The 19,991-nt window shown below is 30.7% G+C and overlaps 1 protein-coding gene across 1 annotated transcript in view; it reads right to left on the bottom strand.

The window, feature by feature from the left end:
• The window catches only part of LOC111617411, a 131,317-nt gene extending 111,624 nt beyond the window's left edge, over positions 1–19,693 (bottom strand). Inside the window, exon 1 of the mRNA XM_023358709.1 lies at positions 7,778–19,693. Within this exon, the coding sequence (XP_023214477.1) occupies positions 7,778–10,867 (3,090 nt within the window). The 5' untranslated portion in view covers positions 10,868–19,693. The remainder of the gene's footprint in view (positions 1–7,777) is intronic.
• Between the last annotated feature and the right edge of the window lie 298 nt (positions 19,694–19,991).

Here is a 19,991-nt window from a genome sequence, read left to right as displayed (position 1 = left end):
TATATTAATTGAATAAAAATGCACTTTAAAATGGTGTTTCGTCGCTTTTTATTAATTAGAGACCCAAATAAAACAAATATTTGTGTTTTTCAAATAAATTTTCTTTAGTCTCTTTTATAATAAATGAATTTATCTATTTTTAAGTAAAAATTGAAAGTGTCTGTAGAAGTAATTTTTTAAAATATCTTTTTTCGTGATAAAGTTTTAATACTTATTATTATAATGTAGACATGTTAATCCTTAAATATACTTGTATATTGGGCCACGAGTATATATAATATATACTTGTGGCCCAAAACTCCTTGACTTCTTCCAATGCGGCCCAGAGAAACAAAAAGGTTGGACATCCCTGATATAAACAGTTAGGGCCATTGAGAAGAGGGTAAACTGAAAATTTTTTCTGGTGTCAATAATGGTTCCTACCCTTATAAAATTAATGTTATTTTCTAACAGAAAAAATTTTTAAAATTGTTTTTTATTAATAAAGAGATATTCACATTATTTGTTCAAAAAACAAAAGGAGGGCTAAAGGAGCCTGCTAAGAGGAAAGGGGATCTTTTCCTCTTAGCAAGTCTAAACAAACCTTTGAAAATCTGTAAGGACTGCCAAGTCCCAGTAGTTGAAAGAAAGAAAGAAAAAGAATGTTGTTGCCAAAATTTTGACATTGTTAAGTTAGTTGTTAGTATTAATGTAGTACCAAATCACTGAATACTTCTATGTAAATTTAGTGTTAATTAATTCAAGCATTTTCTGAAAAAAAAAAAACTCTCAAACACTGACATTAATCATTATTTTTTAATATATTATTAGTTTTAGTTCAAAGAGCTTTAGAGTTGTATGATTTTTAAAAAATATGCAATTATATACTTTTCAGAATTAAAAACAAATATATGTAAGTAATGACAAATTTCATTAAAACTTGAATTATATTCTAAAACTTCTTAGATATCAAATGTTAACAGATTTTAGTTGAAAATTATAAAGTTAACAAGCAGATTGAGTTATTCAAAAAATCTTATACAGAGTGTAAGAAAACTCTGTACCAATATTTTAGGAATATATTCTGGAGTTAAAACGATAAGCTTAAAGTCCTCTGTAAATGTTTTTAAGAATCTGCTTCATTTGAAATCTGGCCTGCTAAAAAAGGATACTTTTCAAATTACCAACCAAAGTTCTAACACAAGAGTTGTCAACTTTTAAAAAGAAATTTTGTATTTTTTATGTTTCTGTAGACATATTGAGGTAATTAAATGTTGTCCAAGTAGGACCTGCTTTGTAATAAATGTAAATAAAATATAAAATTTTATATACTATGATTTTGATTATACNAAAACTATAAAAGATAATGTTTTGGAAAACTAACTTATAAATTGTGATAACTTAATTGATGTAAGTATTTTATTGTCTGTCAGCATCCATGTTATATCTGTTACCAAATTCATAAAAATTTAACTTTAAGCTTTAAAAGTAATATAATGTTATAAAACACTTTAAAAAAAATAATCAAAACATAAAAAAGAACTCACAAGTTATTATTATTATGATATTAACTTGCTAAACATAATCAAAATTCAGTATCAGCAAGAGAGAAGAGAGGAAAAGAGAAAGGAAGAAATAATATATATATTATTCTATATAATAATATATATATATATATTATTCAAAATGCAAGATATATTCTTTGCATATATTATCTTGCATTTTGTACAGATACAGACACACACACACACACAGTGCCAGCCCGAGGCAAGTTTTAGGATGGAGTGAGATCCTATTATGGCGTCCCCTTGGTTGCCCCTAATTTATACCCTTTAATTTTCTTGGCTGTAGTGGAGGATGTACTGTACACAGTAGTACATGACATATAGCTTGAGCTTTTTTCATAAAAATATCATACACATTAATTATATAATTTTTCATTTAACCAAGATTATAGGATAATCAGTGTAAAGAACAAACAAATTCTGGTGTGAATAATTTTCTAAATTTCAAATGATAGAAATGTCTTTATTTTTATAATTGCTTGTTTTCTTCTTTCTAATATCAATTTTAAAATCCAAATAAAAAACTGTAAAAAATCTATATACCCTCTGCAGAGTTTACAATTACAGCAAACTGATTATACACGGTGTATTATGTGCTATTAAACTGATTATGTGCTATTAAACTGATTATGTGCTATTAAACTGATTATGTGCTATTAAACTGATTATGTGCTATAATTCATTTTTTAGCTTTGAAAACTGATTATAAGAACATATAACACATGGGTTCCCAACCTATGGGTCGCGACGGGTTTTCTGTTGGGTCACCAACTTATACAGTGCTATAATGCAATTTTTATTTTTAATGGTGTTTTGAAGTTTGAATAATTTCATATATTTTTTAAAAAATTAAAATAAGAGTAATCTAGGTACGCTATTCTGTCACAGTTGGTTGAAACATGTGTTGAGAGTTTGAAAAGAATAAGTTAAATGTTGAGAATGACACGAGATTGTCGTTAACAAAAACTCATTCGCGAATTTTGAGGCTTGTTAATAACGTGCAATTTCAACCATTGCATTAAATTAATTATTAAACATAATTTAAAATAAAATTATACTAAAAAAACTAATTTAGTTGTTTTTTTTTAATTAAATGCCTTTTTCAATTGTATCGTGGTCGCGGGTCACTTGACTTTTATAAAAAGGGGTCGCCACCCGAAGAAGGTTGGGAATCGTTGATATAACATTTTAAAGTGAATATAATTATATAATTATTGAAAAATCAAATATAAATTTTCTTATTGCATAAGAAATATTTTAAAAAAACAAAACAATTCCAAGACAACAAGAGAGAAATCAAACTTAAAATTGAATTTATATGATAAACTTTTCTTATCTGATTCCCTAAATTTATAATCAGATAATATAATTCTGAATACATAATCATTGTTCAGTTTCATAACAGATGCAAAGTTAGTCGTGAAAACTGGAACAAACTGATAAAACAATTAATTTATAAGAAAGATAAACTCAATTTAAAAAATGATTTCTCAATTTTCTTATCACTAACAGTAAGAAAACTTCCTTTGGCTAATCTTAATAAGTCAATTATTAAATGATAAAACAGAAATCAGATCTTAAAAAGTTTCATTTAATTTTAATAATATTAAATCAACAGTAGATTTTCTTTTTTTAAATTCACATATAAAGCTATGCTTAAAAAAAAGGAATAGACAATTATTTTTACAAAAAAAATTATCAGAANTATTAAACTTATTATGTGCTATTAAACTGATTATGTGCTATTAAACTGATTATGTGCTATAATTCATTTTTTAGCTTTGAAAACTGATTATAAGAACATATAACACATGGGTTCCCAACCTATGGGTCGCGACGGGTTTTCTGTTGGGTCACCAACTTATACAGTGCTATAATGCAATTTTTATTTTTAATGGTGTTTTGAAGTTTGAATAATTTCATATATTTTTTAAAAAATTAAAATAAGAGTAATCTAGGTACGCTATTCTGTCACAGTTGGTTGAAACATGTGTTGAGAGTTTGAAAAGAATAAGTTAAATGTTGAGAATGACACGAGATTGTCGTTAACAAAAACTCATTCGCGAATTTTGAGGCTTGTTAATAACGTGCAATTTCAACCATTGCATTAAATTAATTATTAAACATAATTTAAAATAAAATTATACTAAAAAAACTAATTTAGTTGTTTTTTTTTAATTAAATGCCTTTTTCAATTGTATCGTGGTCGCGGGTCACTTGACTTTTATAAAAAGGGGTCGCCACCCGAAGAAGGTTGGGAATCGTTGATATAACATTTTAAAGTGAATATAATTATATAATTATTGAAAAATCAAATATAAATTTTCTTATTGCATAAGAAATATTTTAAAAAAACAAAACAATTCCAAGACAACAAGAGAGAAATCAAACTTAAAATTGAATTTATATGATAAACTTTTCTTATCTGATTCCCTAAATTTATAATCAGATAATATAATTCTGAATACATAATCATTGTTCAGTTTCATAACAGATGCAAAGTTAGTCGTGAAAACTGGAACAAACTGATAAAACAATTAATTTATAAGAAAGATAAACTCAATTTAAAAAATGATTTCTCAATTTTCTTATCACTAACAGTAAGAAAACTTCCTTTGGCTAATCTTAATAAGTCAATTATTAAATGATAAAACAGAAATCAGATCTTAAAAAGTTTCATTTAATTTTAATAATATTAAATCAACAGTAGATTTTCTTTTTTTAAATTCACATATAAAGCTATGCTTAAAAAAAAGGAATAGACAATTATTTTTACAAAAAAAATTATCAGAACTAGGTACAGTTTATTAACATTAATAAACTTTTTCTTAAATATTCTTTAAATTGTACTATAACATCATATCAGATAATTTAAAATGACTTGAAAAATGGGAACACCAGAAGCTAACTTAAACTAAAGAAGAATACAAAACACAAAACTCAGGAAAATCATAATAATAAACTCTCAATTTCAAAATATCCTTAATTATGATAATTTTATTCACATAATTAGCAGAACAACACCGTAATTAACTCCCAATACAAACTCATTTTTTTAATATTAATCAAAATCTCCTTTAAAGACACCTATGACCAAAATTTGTTATAGTTCTTTTATTAATGATATCATTATTATATATATAGAAAAATAAGAAATATCTGAAATATAATAAATAGAATCTATTGTCCATTTGTTTGTTAACAATTTTAGGAATGTAATGAAAATTAAACACTGTCTATTAATATTTTATAGAAAACAATCAAGTTGTTTAACAGAAGGTTAAACTAATTTATTAATAATTAAAAATCAAAGCTATCAGAACTATAACTTATATTAAATTTCTCCTAAAATATTAAAGAATAATTAACTATTATTACAACAAAATAATAATTATTAATATATATTTTTAAAAAATGTTTAAATATAAAACAATTTCTTCAAAAAAATCATTTTAAATTTTATAATATTTTAACAAATTTATTTAAACAATTTGATAATTTGTATTCAATAATAATTTAAACAAATTCATTTATTACTTTACGTGTTCTGTATTATTATATACGATATTTTTAACTTACATTATGTGCTATTACATGAATAATGATACCAATTTTTTTCCTAATTCGACAATTTTTTATATACAATATAAAGTATGTATTTTAACCTGTTTTTTTATAATTAATTTCCATTGTTTTATCTGAAAGCTAAGACAGAATAAATTTTTTCCTCAATTATATTCTTATATTTTTTTTTATAAAAAAATCTTAAATTGTTTTAAGAAAATTTGATCTTATAGTAAATACATTTTTTTTAATTTCTAAAAACATTCAATTTACATAATATACTTTTCTCATGTATTAAATTATAATAATACTAAATATGTAACATTATTTATATATAAAGATTACTTTATTAATTTATTAAATTAAGGTAAAGAACTTTATCATTATTAATTTTATTAAAGATAAAAAGCATACACTGAATAATCAGAAGACCAAACATAACATCTCATTAATTATCAAATTCGTCATCAGTTAACAAAATTACTTATAGCTGGTAGTCAAGAACACAAATAAATTTATATTGCCAAACAGAATGATAGCAAGTTAATGATGATAAACAGAAAATTAATTATGAATAACAATGAATTAAAAATAGAAAATAAAATAAAAATTCAACAATACATTAATGATTTGTGATCATGTGATGCTACCTAAGAAATATGTTCTGACCTAACTACAAAAAAATTGTTCTCCTGATAAAATTGAGATTAATAACGAATGAAATGTGCCAAATCTTGAAGTGGATATTATGAAGCATGTAATTTTTGTAGAAAATAACAAACACCATTTTTATATAAGCAATATGACCTGTAGTCATAAAACTTTTGGTCTCTTCTAAATCATGTGTATAGCAGGTGTGGAAAATTGTTTTTTTTTTATAAAATTGAGGTTACAGTAAATTTCCACCAAATAAACAAAAAATTGCTTCCAAAATATAAGTTATAAAGTTTAGATGACTTATTTTTACAATATTGAAAAAATCAAATTTATAATTTAAAATCGAAATGCTGATTTATTTTAAACTTTTATATATTTAATAATTTTTGAGAAAAATAGAATTCTCTAAAATGTAATTTTCCACTTGTTTAATCAAAGGCATATTTAATAAAATTAATAAATAGTCATTTATAGATATAACAACAATTTCCTTATTACTTAAATAAATAAGCTAACTTTTCAACTAAATTTAAAAAAGACTAACTAAAGTGAAAGATATATTTAAAAATACGAAGATAGTCAGCTGATTTATAAAAACTTTCTAATTTAATATTTATAGGAGATTCCAAAAATGTTGAGAGATTACACTATAAAAATATCCAGTAATGTTGATTCATAGCCAAATTCACTTGTTAACAATCCAGTTTAGATTTCATTCCCCTCTATTAATAAATGTTCTATTTTAATCTTTCATGTAAAAGAAAAATATATAAATTATCTATATTTGATAGTTAATATCTAAGACAATTTTTAAATCTTATGAATATGTTACATTACCTGAATATATATATATAAAACTTTAACTCATTTTCTTTTTAAAGAAGATAAACTACTAGTCATTTAAAAAAACTTTAAAGTTTAATTTGAAAGTAAAATATCCATCACTTATTTCTAACATATTGTGTCTATTTGCAGAACAAAGCATTGAAAGTTCTATAAAATCCTTTATTTGCCTAACCTATTACCATATAAGAAAAATCATCAGAAAATAATTGAAAAGAACTACTGTATTTAGTTTGTTTCCATTTAACCTATAGTTTATAAAACTAATTTAGCAATTAAAATCTCTTATTTAATTTTGTCTCTAATTTGGACAATATGTTTTTAATTTTATCACAATTTTGAAAAAAGAATTAATCTATAATTAATTGGATTATCTCTTAAAACCTTTATATCTTTATTTATTTTGTATATTTTTAATTAAATATATTAAAATAATTTAAGATAAAACCCAGTAATTAATAATGAATATATCTCTAAAAAGAATGAATTTAATTTTAAATTGAATTTAATTAAAATAATTACCATATTAATTTAGTCAAATCTGCTAACATATTTCGAGTATTAATTATCAATTAAACCACACATTTAAAGTTATTCAATGCTGTCCTATTTTGAATTTCATAAAAATATCTAAAGGCAATTATTAATTCATTTTTAAAGGGAAAGTCTATGTACTAAATTATTATATAAACTAATCTATAACTATTTCTATAATTATGTTCTACGGTACTAAACATTATATCCATAAAGTCACTTTATACCAATAATTCATTTCTAGATTAAAATTATTTAACTATACTTTCTTTAAATAAAAATAATGTATGATAATTAATACCAGAATTTAACTAAAAATAATTATAATATAAAATTAGGTAGTCTTTTAATAAATTTATTCTCTAACTAATTCTCTTTAACACACTAATGTAGTTATAAATATATAGATAATTAAATAATATTTACTCTATATTTCTGTTTTATGAGAGTTGATTAGTTGCAAATTCAGTAAATTGTATACCTTATTTCATAAATTAAAAAGTAACTGCTTATCATCTTAACAGTTGGTGATTCTCAATTAAGTACAATCATTCAAAATATTGTAAGATTGAAACTAAATATAAAATATATATATATATATTTCAATTTTAATAAATAATCAAAGATTTACAGACCACTAAAGTCATCCATTTGCTCTTCACATTTTTTTGACCTGGACTTTTTTCCATTGCATTACCTTCTTCCTGTGTTTCAGATTGATTTGTTTCAAGACTCATCTGCTCTTTCAGTTCTTTCATTTGTGCATCTTCATTTTCTTCTACAGTACTTTTGTCCATACTACTATCTCCTGGTGTTGCGAACTGATTATCAGACATATGAACTACATTATCTTCTAACTCTTTATCTTCACCACTTATCATACTAGTGGAGGAACCAACAGAATCTCTGTGTTCTTTCACTGGAACTCCGTCTTTATCTGTTTGGGCACAAGTAAGTGTAACACTTTCTGCAGATTCCAAACTTTCATATTCTGTCTGTGTTATAGAACTTTGTCTGCTATCACTGACAGAATGAAAGCTTAAATCAAATGATACATTTGACTCATTTGCAGTATCTTGTAAATCTGCCATAGGGCTAATTCCGAGATTTTCTCGACCACTAAATGAATGTTTTCTCACTTCGCCCACTGTAGGAAATAAAGCTCCTGATTCTTCAGGATTTTCTTGTGGTTCAGGTATTGGCTGTGATTCAACTTCATTTTCTAAGTAACCTTCATTTTCTGTATTATTTTGATTCTGAAATATTTCTTGCTGAGGATAATCGACACTTTCAGTATTATCTAATGGCTGCTGTTGAAGTGTATCAGATGATCCATAATCTTGTCTGTTGGTAGGTTCTATATTAGGCGAATAATTTATTTTTGACTCACTGCTGGGTTCACTAAATGAATTCTGCTGAGTTGGAAGTATTTCTACTGATAATCTTTTGGCTTCGATTTCTTGTTTTTCAGTTAATGATAAACCTCCTTCACTTTTCACACTATTTGATCTAGATTTTAATTTAGGGCTTAATTTCAAACTTTCAAGACTAGATCCTAAACTAAACAAACTAGAAGTACTTCCTGAATGACTGCTATCTTTTGATGAAGTTTTGTTGGCTTTTGTTTTATTACCTTTTGAATCTCTCCTTAAAAGTGTAGGCATACTCATCATACGATAACCTTTTGTCATTTTATTGGACAAAACACTGAATATGTTGGAAGATTCAGTATGTTTTTCACTTTCATTAGCCGTTGTAACAGAAACATAATTTGTATTTGGTGTGTTGTCATATTCGTTTCTTTCTATTCTACTATCATCGGAATATTTCCATATCTGACTAGTAGTAACAGAAGTTGAAGTAACCATAGGTGGAGAAGGAGGAGGTAGCACAGAATTAAAATAGGTGTCAAGGCATTGCACTTCAGGTTGCAGTTGAACATATGATGCTTCATCATCTACTTTAGTTTGTTCCATTGGAACAATATTTTGAACATCACTTGATGTAGATATATATTCTTCAACACAATAACTGTTCTCTACCTCAACATGAGAATCAAACTCTGCAATGTCTTCATAAGTCTTATCAACAGTGTATTGGGCATTGTCAGAGGCAACATATGCTAATTTATCTTCAAGATCATAAGAAGCTTTATTTATTATTTGGGATAAATCATTTAACTTACTTTTTGCTTCTGAATGCACCTCTACCTGAATTATTGTTGTACTAACAATTGGACTCAAAGATTCAGAAGATGAAACTGGCGGCAGTCCTTCAGGTTCTCTATGATTGTCTTCTGTCCACTGAATTTCACCAAGGCTTGTCAACTCTTCAGAGTTTCCAGAAGGTGGACTTTGCTCTTTTACAGGTGTTAAAGGTGTATGATAACCTTGAAGTTTACCATAATCACCATGAAGAGTATGTTGAGTTATCTCAAAGTTACCATCAGCAGTAGTACTACTTACAAGTAATTCCTCTATTGGCATCACATGAGAAATACAAGGTGAAGACACTGGAGAAGAAAATTTGTTCACTAAGGAATTCTGTGTTGTTTCCGAAATACCACTGTACACAACATTACTATTGTGATGAGGAGAAAAATCAAGATGCTTACTGGTTTCATCAATCTTAGTAGTCTCTTTACTTTTATTCAATCTTGGTGATAATTGTAGAATACCAATTAATCTGTTTTCTCCTGATATTTGTGAAGAATGAATATCTGTCATTTGTGTATTTGTAAAATTACTTAAAGACGGTAATTTTCTTCTGCTTGTACTATCATGAGGTACATCAATATCCCTTTTGAAACTGCTATCAAATGTAGAAATGTTTGGATAATTATCAAATGTAGGTATTTTATTTCTGTCTAAAGTATTTGAAATAGAAATTGTGTCTGATAAAGCTACATTGGTATCTTTATTCTGCGTAGCTATTGGTTCCTTGTTTTTAAAGGGACTACCAAGATAGCTATGAATGTTACGAGATCTGCAGAGATCCTGAATACTCCCACTACTTGGCGAGGTGGTGGATACTTTATGTAAATTAGCCGACAATCTATCCAGTTCTTCAAGATCTTTCTCACTGATGCAGGGAGAACCATTTCGGTACATCTTGTAATCCGATGCAGTAAAAACTTCTTTGGGAGTCTCCCTTCCTCCATCAATTTGAAAATCCGTATTAACATAGCTACAACTACCCCAATCTGGACTCGCTCGACTCGACATATCAGAATATTTTGAAAATAATAGGCACCTCTTATTCCATTTGGCAGACGGATCATTTTCTCGCACATCGTCTTCCAAATTATATCCAGAAATGCCCAGCAACTCGGATTCGGACAAGTCACTGGATTCCACATCAACAACATGCTTGAGATCCAACCTTTCTTTCACAGAGGGATCACTGGCAACAGAATCAGACCCACCATGCAAAAAATCTAAATCAGGAACATCACCACCATTTTTAATCACAGTCAGAAGCTGTGTTATAACTGCTTGCTGTTCATATAATAAAATCTCTAGCCTTTCGAGTTTTTCCCACATTTTGACGTATTCCTGAGAGAGAAGATCCACAGCTCTCCAAGCATAACGAAGTTCTACTTCCAATTCGCCTAACCTACCGGCTAATCTTTCCATAAAAGCATCCACGGCCTGTTCTACATGAGCACTAAACATAGTATAGTAATCAGGTGAAACGGAGTGTTTTAAATTACGTACCCCGTCCATCCCACGTAATCGGTAACACCATATAAGCCACAAACAAATGGGAACTTCACTCGTTCGTCCCTCGTCGGAAAGTAGCCATTGCTAGGCAGTCCACTTCGGAGATGGATCGACCAGCGATACAAGGCCGGATTATACCAACATGGCACCAACACTTCTCCATACAACACGGCAGACTGTTGCTAACGCACGCATCACAGCTTTTATAAGGACCGGGCGCCGATTGCCCAGATCCACTAACACATTATAAGTCCACCGTCGCCACGACTGCCGATTTGTCGCACTTTCCATCGTACGGCAAGGGAGACACACACAGTGTGTCCAGTATGAGTGAGAAACAGAGAAGAGACAGGAGAGAAACGAAAGGCGCACCCGCAAATATTGATCGCTTTTGCTCCAACCAGTAGGAAACGCCCAGGCAAGGGGGAGTACGGACAGAGACAAAGAGAGCCTTCGCGCAGCTGTCAACCGCAATAGGCTTACAGCCTTGCTTATACAGTTTTTTACTCGGAACAACTGCTTCCTTTAATTCCTCCTTCTTACCAATTTATCGTTGACACTCGCCAAACACGCACCCTTTTCCCCATTTTTCGTGAATATTAACTTTATTCGTCTTTTAAACCAGTCAACAGGTTTAGACAATAATTTCCCTATCAGATTATATTAGGTTCACACTTTCTTCTATATATATCTCTGATAATCGTGATTTCTCTAGTGTTAAAATTTCTTCTTTCATTAATAAAAAATCATTATCACGCGCTACTTTAACAGAACGGAAACAAAATATTTATAATTTTTATATAAAAATCGAAGCAAGTGTAGGTGACAAGTAATGATTAATGATTTCAGCACTCGACATGTACTTATTTAGTTGAAGATTCTTACTACGTTCCAGTTATAAAAAAAAATGTCATTCCGACTAAATTAAGCGCAGTAATATAAAAATTTTAAAATTAACTTACTCTAAACTACCTCAGAAATAATTTACTAGGTACAAACGCCATAAATTTAACCTATTTTTCTTTAATTTTTGTTTATGTGAAACAATTCGTGTTTACAAATTACACACTCAAATCGGAACGAGACGCATATTTCAAAAAGCCTTCATTATATAACGAACCGATACAACGTCTAAGCACGATATAAATCTTTGAAATCGATCAAAAGAAGTAAAAATAAACATCCGGTTCCGTATAAAATACATTATACAACTTCTAACTAACCGTTAGCCTGAAATAAATATACAGATACTCAATTCTTAGACACTCCCGGCTTCCATCATACTTTCTTCCATACAGGAACAAGCCTATATCTCCAACATACTCCCTATAAGCATCTACAGGAAATCACCTTTGGGAACAGTCGAGCTAAATTTATTTCTGCCAATGCCAAGAATGTATTCTAGAAAATTAGTTTCTCTCCAATATTATAGTTACTTTTATTTTATTGAATATTAAGAGAACCCTGCAACTTGTTACATCATCTATATTTAAAGAAGGGTTTCGCATCATCGTTTCTGTTATGAGCTCTTAAACAGGGGTAATGAAACGAGTTAAAGAGGCTTTAATCGCTTTTGTTATTTATGCATTTATTTCGAAACGAAACTAAAAGATAAGCGTGAAGTAACTAGCGAAAAACGCAAACAGAGACGACAGTTACGACAGTCTTGAAGCGGTGAGAACTATGAACTTAAGTCAACAACGATGGGAATTACTCCGTTTTTTTTCGACTAAAGTCGATGTGTGTCAACAATTCACTAATGACCTATAACCGATTTTTCTTTTATATATACGTTTCCCTTCCAAAGCAAAAAAAAAAATGCTCCTGAATAGAGTACTGCACCTCCGACCTCATCCAGACGGAGCCATTAAACAGATGTTAATGAATTTATGAGGAAATTGCAAGGCAGACATAATAACAAATTGGAATAGTTAGATAGCAATAGATACGTTCTATTAGTTTCTTTCTATTATCTAATCTGCCGGAGGACAAATTCGTTAATTTACCAATTAAGCATTTGTCAAGAGCAGTTATTGGCAGTGCCACTTACATATTAAACATTGTGGAAAACGTCCTTATTATCCGGTGAGTTAGGAAAACAAATACGCCCTAAGATAATGAGATAAAATTTTACTAAAACGGGGCATAATGACAGGGATTTAAAAATCGAAAGTGGAGCATTTTTACTCTGTAACGACCGAAAGTACTACCGAAGCGTCAGTCGATATACTCCCGACTCTAAATTATTCATAGTTTCGTGATGAATATTTTCGAAGCGGCCATCTTTAAATTTCACCGCCACGTAAACAAAAATATAGTAAAATGTTGGAAGCGAACCAACGCATCCAGTAGATTTACAAGGGTTAGAAAGACACTCAGCGGTTTGAAAAAAAAAGTAACACCATCGCGATAAATCGATTATCGTGGAGCCATGCCATGCGATGAAAATTCTAATTAACGTCGCTAATCGAGTCCAAAAGAAGTTAAGTGAATAAATAATGAGATAAACAATGAATAAAGAAGCAAAACACGGGAAAATCTATTTAATTCCAGCAATGGGAATAGGCCTATATTTATTATGATTTACGAAGTGGAGCCGCGGTGCCATGTAGAGGAGAGGACGAAACTATTCCACTTAAGCAGACACGAGTGGGGGGTGAATCTAAATACGCATCTCCAATTAAGCGAGATGATTGGATTAGGGAAGAAGTAATAATCTAAATTCAAGCAATAACACGTGTCCGATAGGGAATTTTGACACTCGCTGACGTCACGGATTTCGTGACTAGCCGGCTATGAAACATCGTGAGTCGCGTGCAGTACGGGTTTTCTCTTTTCGGATTATTTTTTTAAGCGGGGGGAAGAAGTAACGAAAATAAATATTTTCGACGAGCCAGATTGAGCCGTAAAAAACGCATCAAAATAATCAGTAAAAATTGAAAGAGATTTAAGTTTACATGAAATTTTCGTGTTTTTATTGTCACGTAGACGTGCGCTAATTAGACAAATTTTTAAAATAAAAATATTGGTTAAATTTTTTGGAAAAAAAATTAACAGGAAGAAGATACTCGAATCGATAATTCACGTTATTGCTTGTAGGTGGTGTGAGGGGTATGGTGAGAGTTCATGAATAGATAAGAAAGAGAGCTTTATATATTTGAGTGAGGTGCTAAGATTATTAAATTAAATATCTTAATTTCCAGAACAAAACATAATTTAAAATATTTAGGCACTTAAAAAAGAAGCATTCTTTTCATAAAAGTTCCTCAGATAACAAGTATCATATGATTCGATCTTGATCCTCAGTTTAGTCGAGATGTCGTTCCTCATTCTTCATCCGTGTTTGCCAATCCTATTGAAGGATTTGATCCGAAATAATGATGAAAACTATGTCAAAACTAACACGAAACTGGTGTCAAACGTCAACAAAATCAATTAAATATTAACAAATTTATATTCTGATTATCTAAGACATACTGTATATAATATATTATATAATTAAAAATTTTATTTAAAAATATGTCAACTATGTCTAACCATTCAAGTGAGCCCCATTTGAGAAAGTCAAAGTTATTCTCACCTTTCTAACCACATCAGGAATTTTGGAATGACAAAATTTCACGAGTTGTTTAATTGCCTATTTTATTAGTCTGTTAGCATTAAAATGTTTCACGCTTAAAGCTTATTCTGCGAAACTAAGCAGAACGGAAAACACTCAGCGAGCGGTTACAGGATTTTTCCATTGAAAGCGACAGCGACTCTTTCAACCTTAAACAAAGCATTAAACTCACAATTGATGTAGTTGTTTAAAGGTAAGAAATTCTAACTGTTAATTACGAAGGCATTCTTTAGAGAGCTCGGGTTTATCTTAACAAATCGATAACTTATGAAAGGGAAACCTATCTTTTCTGACAGTTGAATGGGGGATAAAAAGCCGAAACCCGGATATATTATAGCCTATCCTGCTAAAAATAACGATGGCATCTGGCTATTTTGTCGGATATAATTGTTCTGCTGACCTATCTCGACCTCGATAACTAGCGAGATAACGGCGTCAACGAAAGAAACCTCTCAGCTTCAACAAATTATCATTGCAGCCTTACGACGCTAATGCACATGACAAACTTCGCTCCATGATACGATTACATCTAAGATAATCATATATAAAATTAAATGCTACGTTTCCTTTTCTTCGTATCTACTGGACGATCGATGGATATTTTATATGGAAAAAAAAAACGTTATACAGAGGGAGAAAAACAGCAAAACTCGGGATGTCTGGGTATCGCAACTGGTTGTCATGGCAGTAAAAACATTGAATGAATGTAAGAACCACGAGTCATAATCGTATCGTAGTCCGGAAGAATCCATTGCTTCCTGACTCCGATAAAGAATCGATAAAGAGAGAGACGTTTGTTCTCTCACCGACATACGTATCGAACAATGAAAAGAAAAAAGTAACAAGTTTTGGCCTTTCGCTTAAAAGAATCCGCTCAGTTTCGACATTTGGGCGCTTCGGGGCAGAAATTGAATTTCCGAATTTTAATCGTCACTCGACACTAAAGCGTGCCCCTAGGAAAGACATTAATATGCCATCCTGTATCCCAAATTCTGTCAAATTGACAAATGAAGACGGAACATAGTTGTCTGGTCGTCTTCCCGGAATTTCGTATTCTGCAGGGTAAGAAGGCGGGATGACATTCCGCAATCATTCAAACCGGCATGAGGTTCAAAATTCCTTTTATGTGCCACAACTGTGTTACACGAGAATATTTTTCTTCCAAGTAATGCAGTGAATATATGTGAAATTTTTTCCATCTTACGCTGTTTTCGCCTATTCTCTCCCCATCTGTAGAAATGAGACGAGTCGGTTGCCACGGTAGAAGCAAAAGTTGCCAATATTGCAATTGGGTTCGATTGACTCCGAATGAGTTTGCACACGTCGCGCCTTGGCGCACATTTATAATTTGATACCCGTTCGTACTTCCTGGTCACAAACTTTTATAAGAAAGTTGCGTGTTGCATGCAGTTGGGCCAACACCCCTATTTGCTTATTAATTACAATAGTTTTAAAATCGCAAATGCTCTCGTTTGAAAAATAATGTAGAGCTTAGTTTAATTGGGTTCCAAGAATTACATTTTCAACACGGAACGTTTCATTTGCACAGTTTAAAATAAACTTCTAATGAAATAATACAAGTATAAAGAAGACTACAAACAAAAATTTGAGAAATACGTCCACATTGCGTTAATACAGTACTGTATAATTATTGTAGATGCCATCTTAGAACCTAAAATTGATTTTTCAGAGTGAAACAGACAAGAAACTTCCGCACAAATGTTTCAGAAGCTTCAAATCTATATAATTATTCAATAAAATCTTAGATGAAAAAGTTTCAAGCGCGCAAAAAGTTCGGATATCAAAGACTAAGGAAAAGAATTTTATATTTAAGAGTTAAAGACAGTAGGCAATAACAAAGAAAGATTGAAGAAAAGAATGATTTAACCTAGAATCTTCAGAATGGAAGGGAAAAAACTTGGTAAGAAATCGTGAACATCTTTATCTATAGGTATTTATAAGTTTTAAAAGCAATTTCTGGCTCCTTCCACAAATTTCGATTTCTGATATTTTCACAACTTTACCAAAAAAGAAAGAAAAATAAAAGGAGGTGAAAAGTAACAGACGAGCTGGACTCAAGCCACAAAGTCTGTAAATTAAATTCAAAATTCTGCAATTAATGTTTCCTTTCGAAAACTTCACACGCAGAGGAGCCTTTAATGGATACATCCATCAAAAGTGGAGAGAAATGGAGTGGAGGACGACGGTGCCATAAAGGATCTTGGGGTGGGGTTATCTTAAATAGCTTTATACACTATAAAACCCACGATAAAAACCTTCCTTTAGATTACGAAAGTTATTTTTTTTATTATTATTGTATTTTTTTTTATTTGAGAAATGAAAAGGATGTCATTTTTCAGAAGCATGTTAAGCTTATTAGCTGAATTAACCAGTACTTTCACGCGATTTTTTAAGTAACTGGTTTAAAAAAAAGGCTATAAATTATATGGCACTTAATATTTTTTATTAAAATCTTTCCTCTTTTCCTTTATAGACACGAATAAATGGCAAAAACCCGTAATAAAAGTTAATCATTAAGGATCATATCTTAGAAGATATATAAGTTTATATATAGTTAAGGATCTATGTTAAGTCTGACGGTTATGACATATAAATATATGACATTTAGTTAAGGGTAATACGGGTTAGAATCGTGTGATATAACGATGAGAAATGTAACATATTGCGATCTAAAAAAATAACCAAAATGCACGCCAGTTTATTTCTGCTACAAATGTGTCGAAAATATTTTTAATATAAAAAAAAACAAGTAAATGATATATATTTTAGTTTAAGCGATAGAAAGAAAAAAACATATTTATGTATTCTTTTGCGTGTTTTTTCCTCCTTCCTCTTTCCAAAAAAAAATCTGTGCGTCTACATAACTAAAATTTAATTTTAAATTAATTATTCTACCATTGGAAAATAATTGGATCGAATGTAAATTCGGAAAGAAAATCTTACGAGTGACCGAAAATTTTTTTTTTATTTTTTTCTTTCATTCGTTTCCGCGTAACGAATTAATTTAAAATGGCGCCTATCACGAAATCGACATCACGTCTAAATCTCTAGAAAAAACGTTAAAAAATCTCGTCAAAAATTCACGCCGATGTCGATTTTAACATTTAAAAAACGTCATAATTCGGTCACGAATGGCAGTACTTAAAAAAAGAAGAAATTTAATATCACTCGAGTGGGTTACATTGATGATTGCTGTGCGTAAATTTTCGTGAGAGTTGGTTGCATCGTGCCTCTTCGTAATTATAATTTGTATCGGTTTTACGATTCCTGTGTATCTAGTTTCGACATGGCTAACCAATGCCTGGTAATCAAAAATACGCACTCTTTCACGGGTAATTCGATTTACGAAGTCCTCTCTCTTCAGGCCACCTGAATGTATTTTTAACACCTCCGTACACAACCGGAAAATTAAAAGACGTCGGTGTGTTGAGAGAGTGTCACTGCTAGCAATTACACTACTATAATGGCTTCAAAGTAACGTAATGGGGCGAAAATGAGTAGGATAAATTGCATATGTTATACAGTCGCGACTTTATTCCGTGCGATAATGATCGTCCCAATGAAACTCGATGTTTACTATCTTTGCGATGGAGTTGGCGTTTGCGATGGCGATCGATATCTCGCGACGTAATAGGGAATATTAAATATATTGATTGTAACTTCGCCATTTTTTGTGTGATAAATATTTAAAAAAAAATAAATAATGAGTTAATCTTTCCGCGATTATCTCAATCACCGACGCAAACGCGAAGAGATAGCGATGACGTTTGTAACGATGATTATAACGATGTTTTGCAATGTTATATAATTAAAAAAATGAATGCTTCTTTCCACGAATTAAATTGTGAATATCTACTACAAATACATACTTTTCCAACACGTGGCGCTCGTGTTATAAGTTACACTCGATGCACGTAATGTCGTGTACGTTACGTGTACTTCTGTTTAAAACAGAATCGTAGGTTTACTGGAGTGGAAACAAGAATGGCCACGTAGTCGAAAGAAAAGCGGCGTCCTCAATACGGCGTATGTCATCATAAACAGGAAACGCGATCGTAAAACGCATAAGTAATTAGAACGAAATGCATTATTTCGTTAATTACCAGCCATAAATTAAAATTTGAGGGTAGAACTAGAATAAACATGTCTTCCTGTCGTAAACAACTTGCGCAATTTTGTTTTGTTTTATTTAATTTTTAAAGGGCATTTCAGACCAAGTGTCACCTACAAAGATGAGAAACCAGAGTGGAATTACCAAAACACCACCTTATTGGCGGTCCCGATTCACACACCACAGGTTCTCTACATCCTAAACGACGGTAACTAAGCGACAATGACGTCAGAATGACGCCTTTTGATAATTGAACCAAAGAGAATTGTAGCTTTTTAGATTTATAAACAAAGGCCCAACTGGGATTAAATTCCTCAAACCCGGTTTTAATGGGAGGAGCTAGTTTAAGCCAAGAAGAAGAAACGTTTCAAAGAAGTAAAAACAAGCCAGCAGATGTGATTCGACGATACACTTCGATCAACGTCATCGAGGTGCCAAGTGTCACATCTTCGCCCGCCATGTCTCTATCCAACACTAAACATACTTTCTAAAAAGTAAGGTTGCAACGAAGCGTGCATAAAACGTAAATGGAGCTGGCAAAATTTAAATTAATAAGTATTTTCGGGCGCATGATAGAAAGAGAAATGCCAAAAACGTAGTTTTCTGCATACTTTTCTACTAATTGTGGCATGGTAAGGGTAATCTAATACTACCGTACCGCTTTATTAACTCCTAAAATTTAATAATTGCTCTCCGTCGCGGGTTGTATTTTTGTCCAGACTTTAAATTTCTGATAAACTAATTAAAGCGAGCGGTGACGTCGGTTCGTTTTCACTTAATTAATACGCAGCCAGAACCGAGCGCGTAGTGCTTTTACGCTTAGGATTCGGGGTATTTTTTGACGTTATTCACTTGTTTTATGGCATTTTGACGTAACGGGTAACGTAATCGCATCACGCGCGTTAAGTAGGTACCTCGTGTAGGCCACAAAATCCGTAAAATAAACGTCCATGCTTTTCCAAACAGCAACTTTTGTGGTGCGTGCCTGGCGTGACATATGCGTTTGGTTAGGAAGTTAACACGTATACAGACGCATCATCCCTTTTTTTTAAACTTCAAAACCTGCGATTTATAAATTGACATTGCTAAACCTTTATATATATATATATATAGGCCTATATATACAGAACTATATATACATATATATAGTTATATAGTTCTGTCGCTGACAGATGGCTCCGTTAATATATGCAAAGCCCCGCCGATCTGGTTAATTTTTTTTCTTCCTTCTCCTCTTCTTTAATGTGTAAGCTTAGTTGTTAGTTTAGCAGTGATAAATATCGTTTAGTTCCCGGCGGAATGGAATATGAAAAATAGAGAACTGTTTTATTCAACGCATAATATATATAACTTATAAACTACTTTACGCAGGCCTA

Source organism: Centruroides sculpturatus, unplaced genomic scaffold (genome assembly GCF_000671375.1).
Source record: "Centruroides sculpturatus isolate CEXI.00-Female unplaced genomic scaffold, Cexi_2.0 scaffold118, whole genome shotgun sequence".
Classification (NCBI taxonomy): domain Eukaryota; kingdom Metazoa; phylum Arthropoda; class Arachnida; order Scorpiones; family Buthidae; genus Centruroides; species Centruroides sculpturatus.
This window is presented reverse-complemented; position numbering and strand designations above follow the sequence as displayed.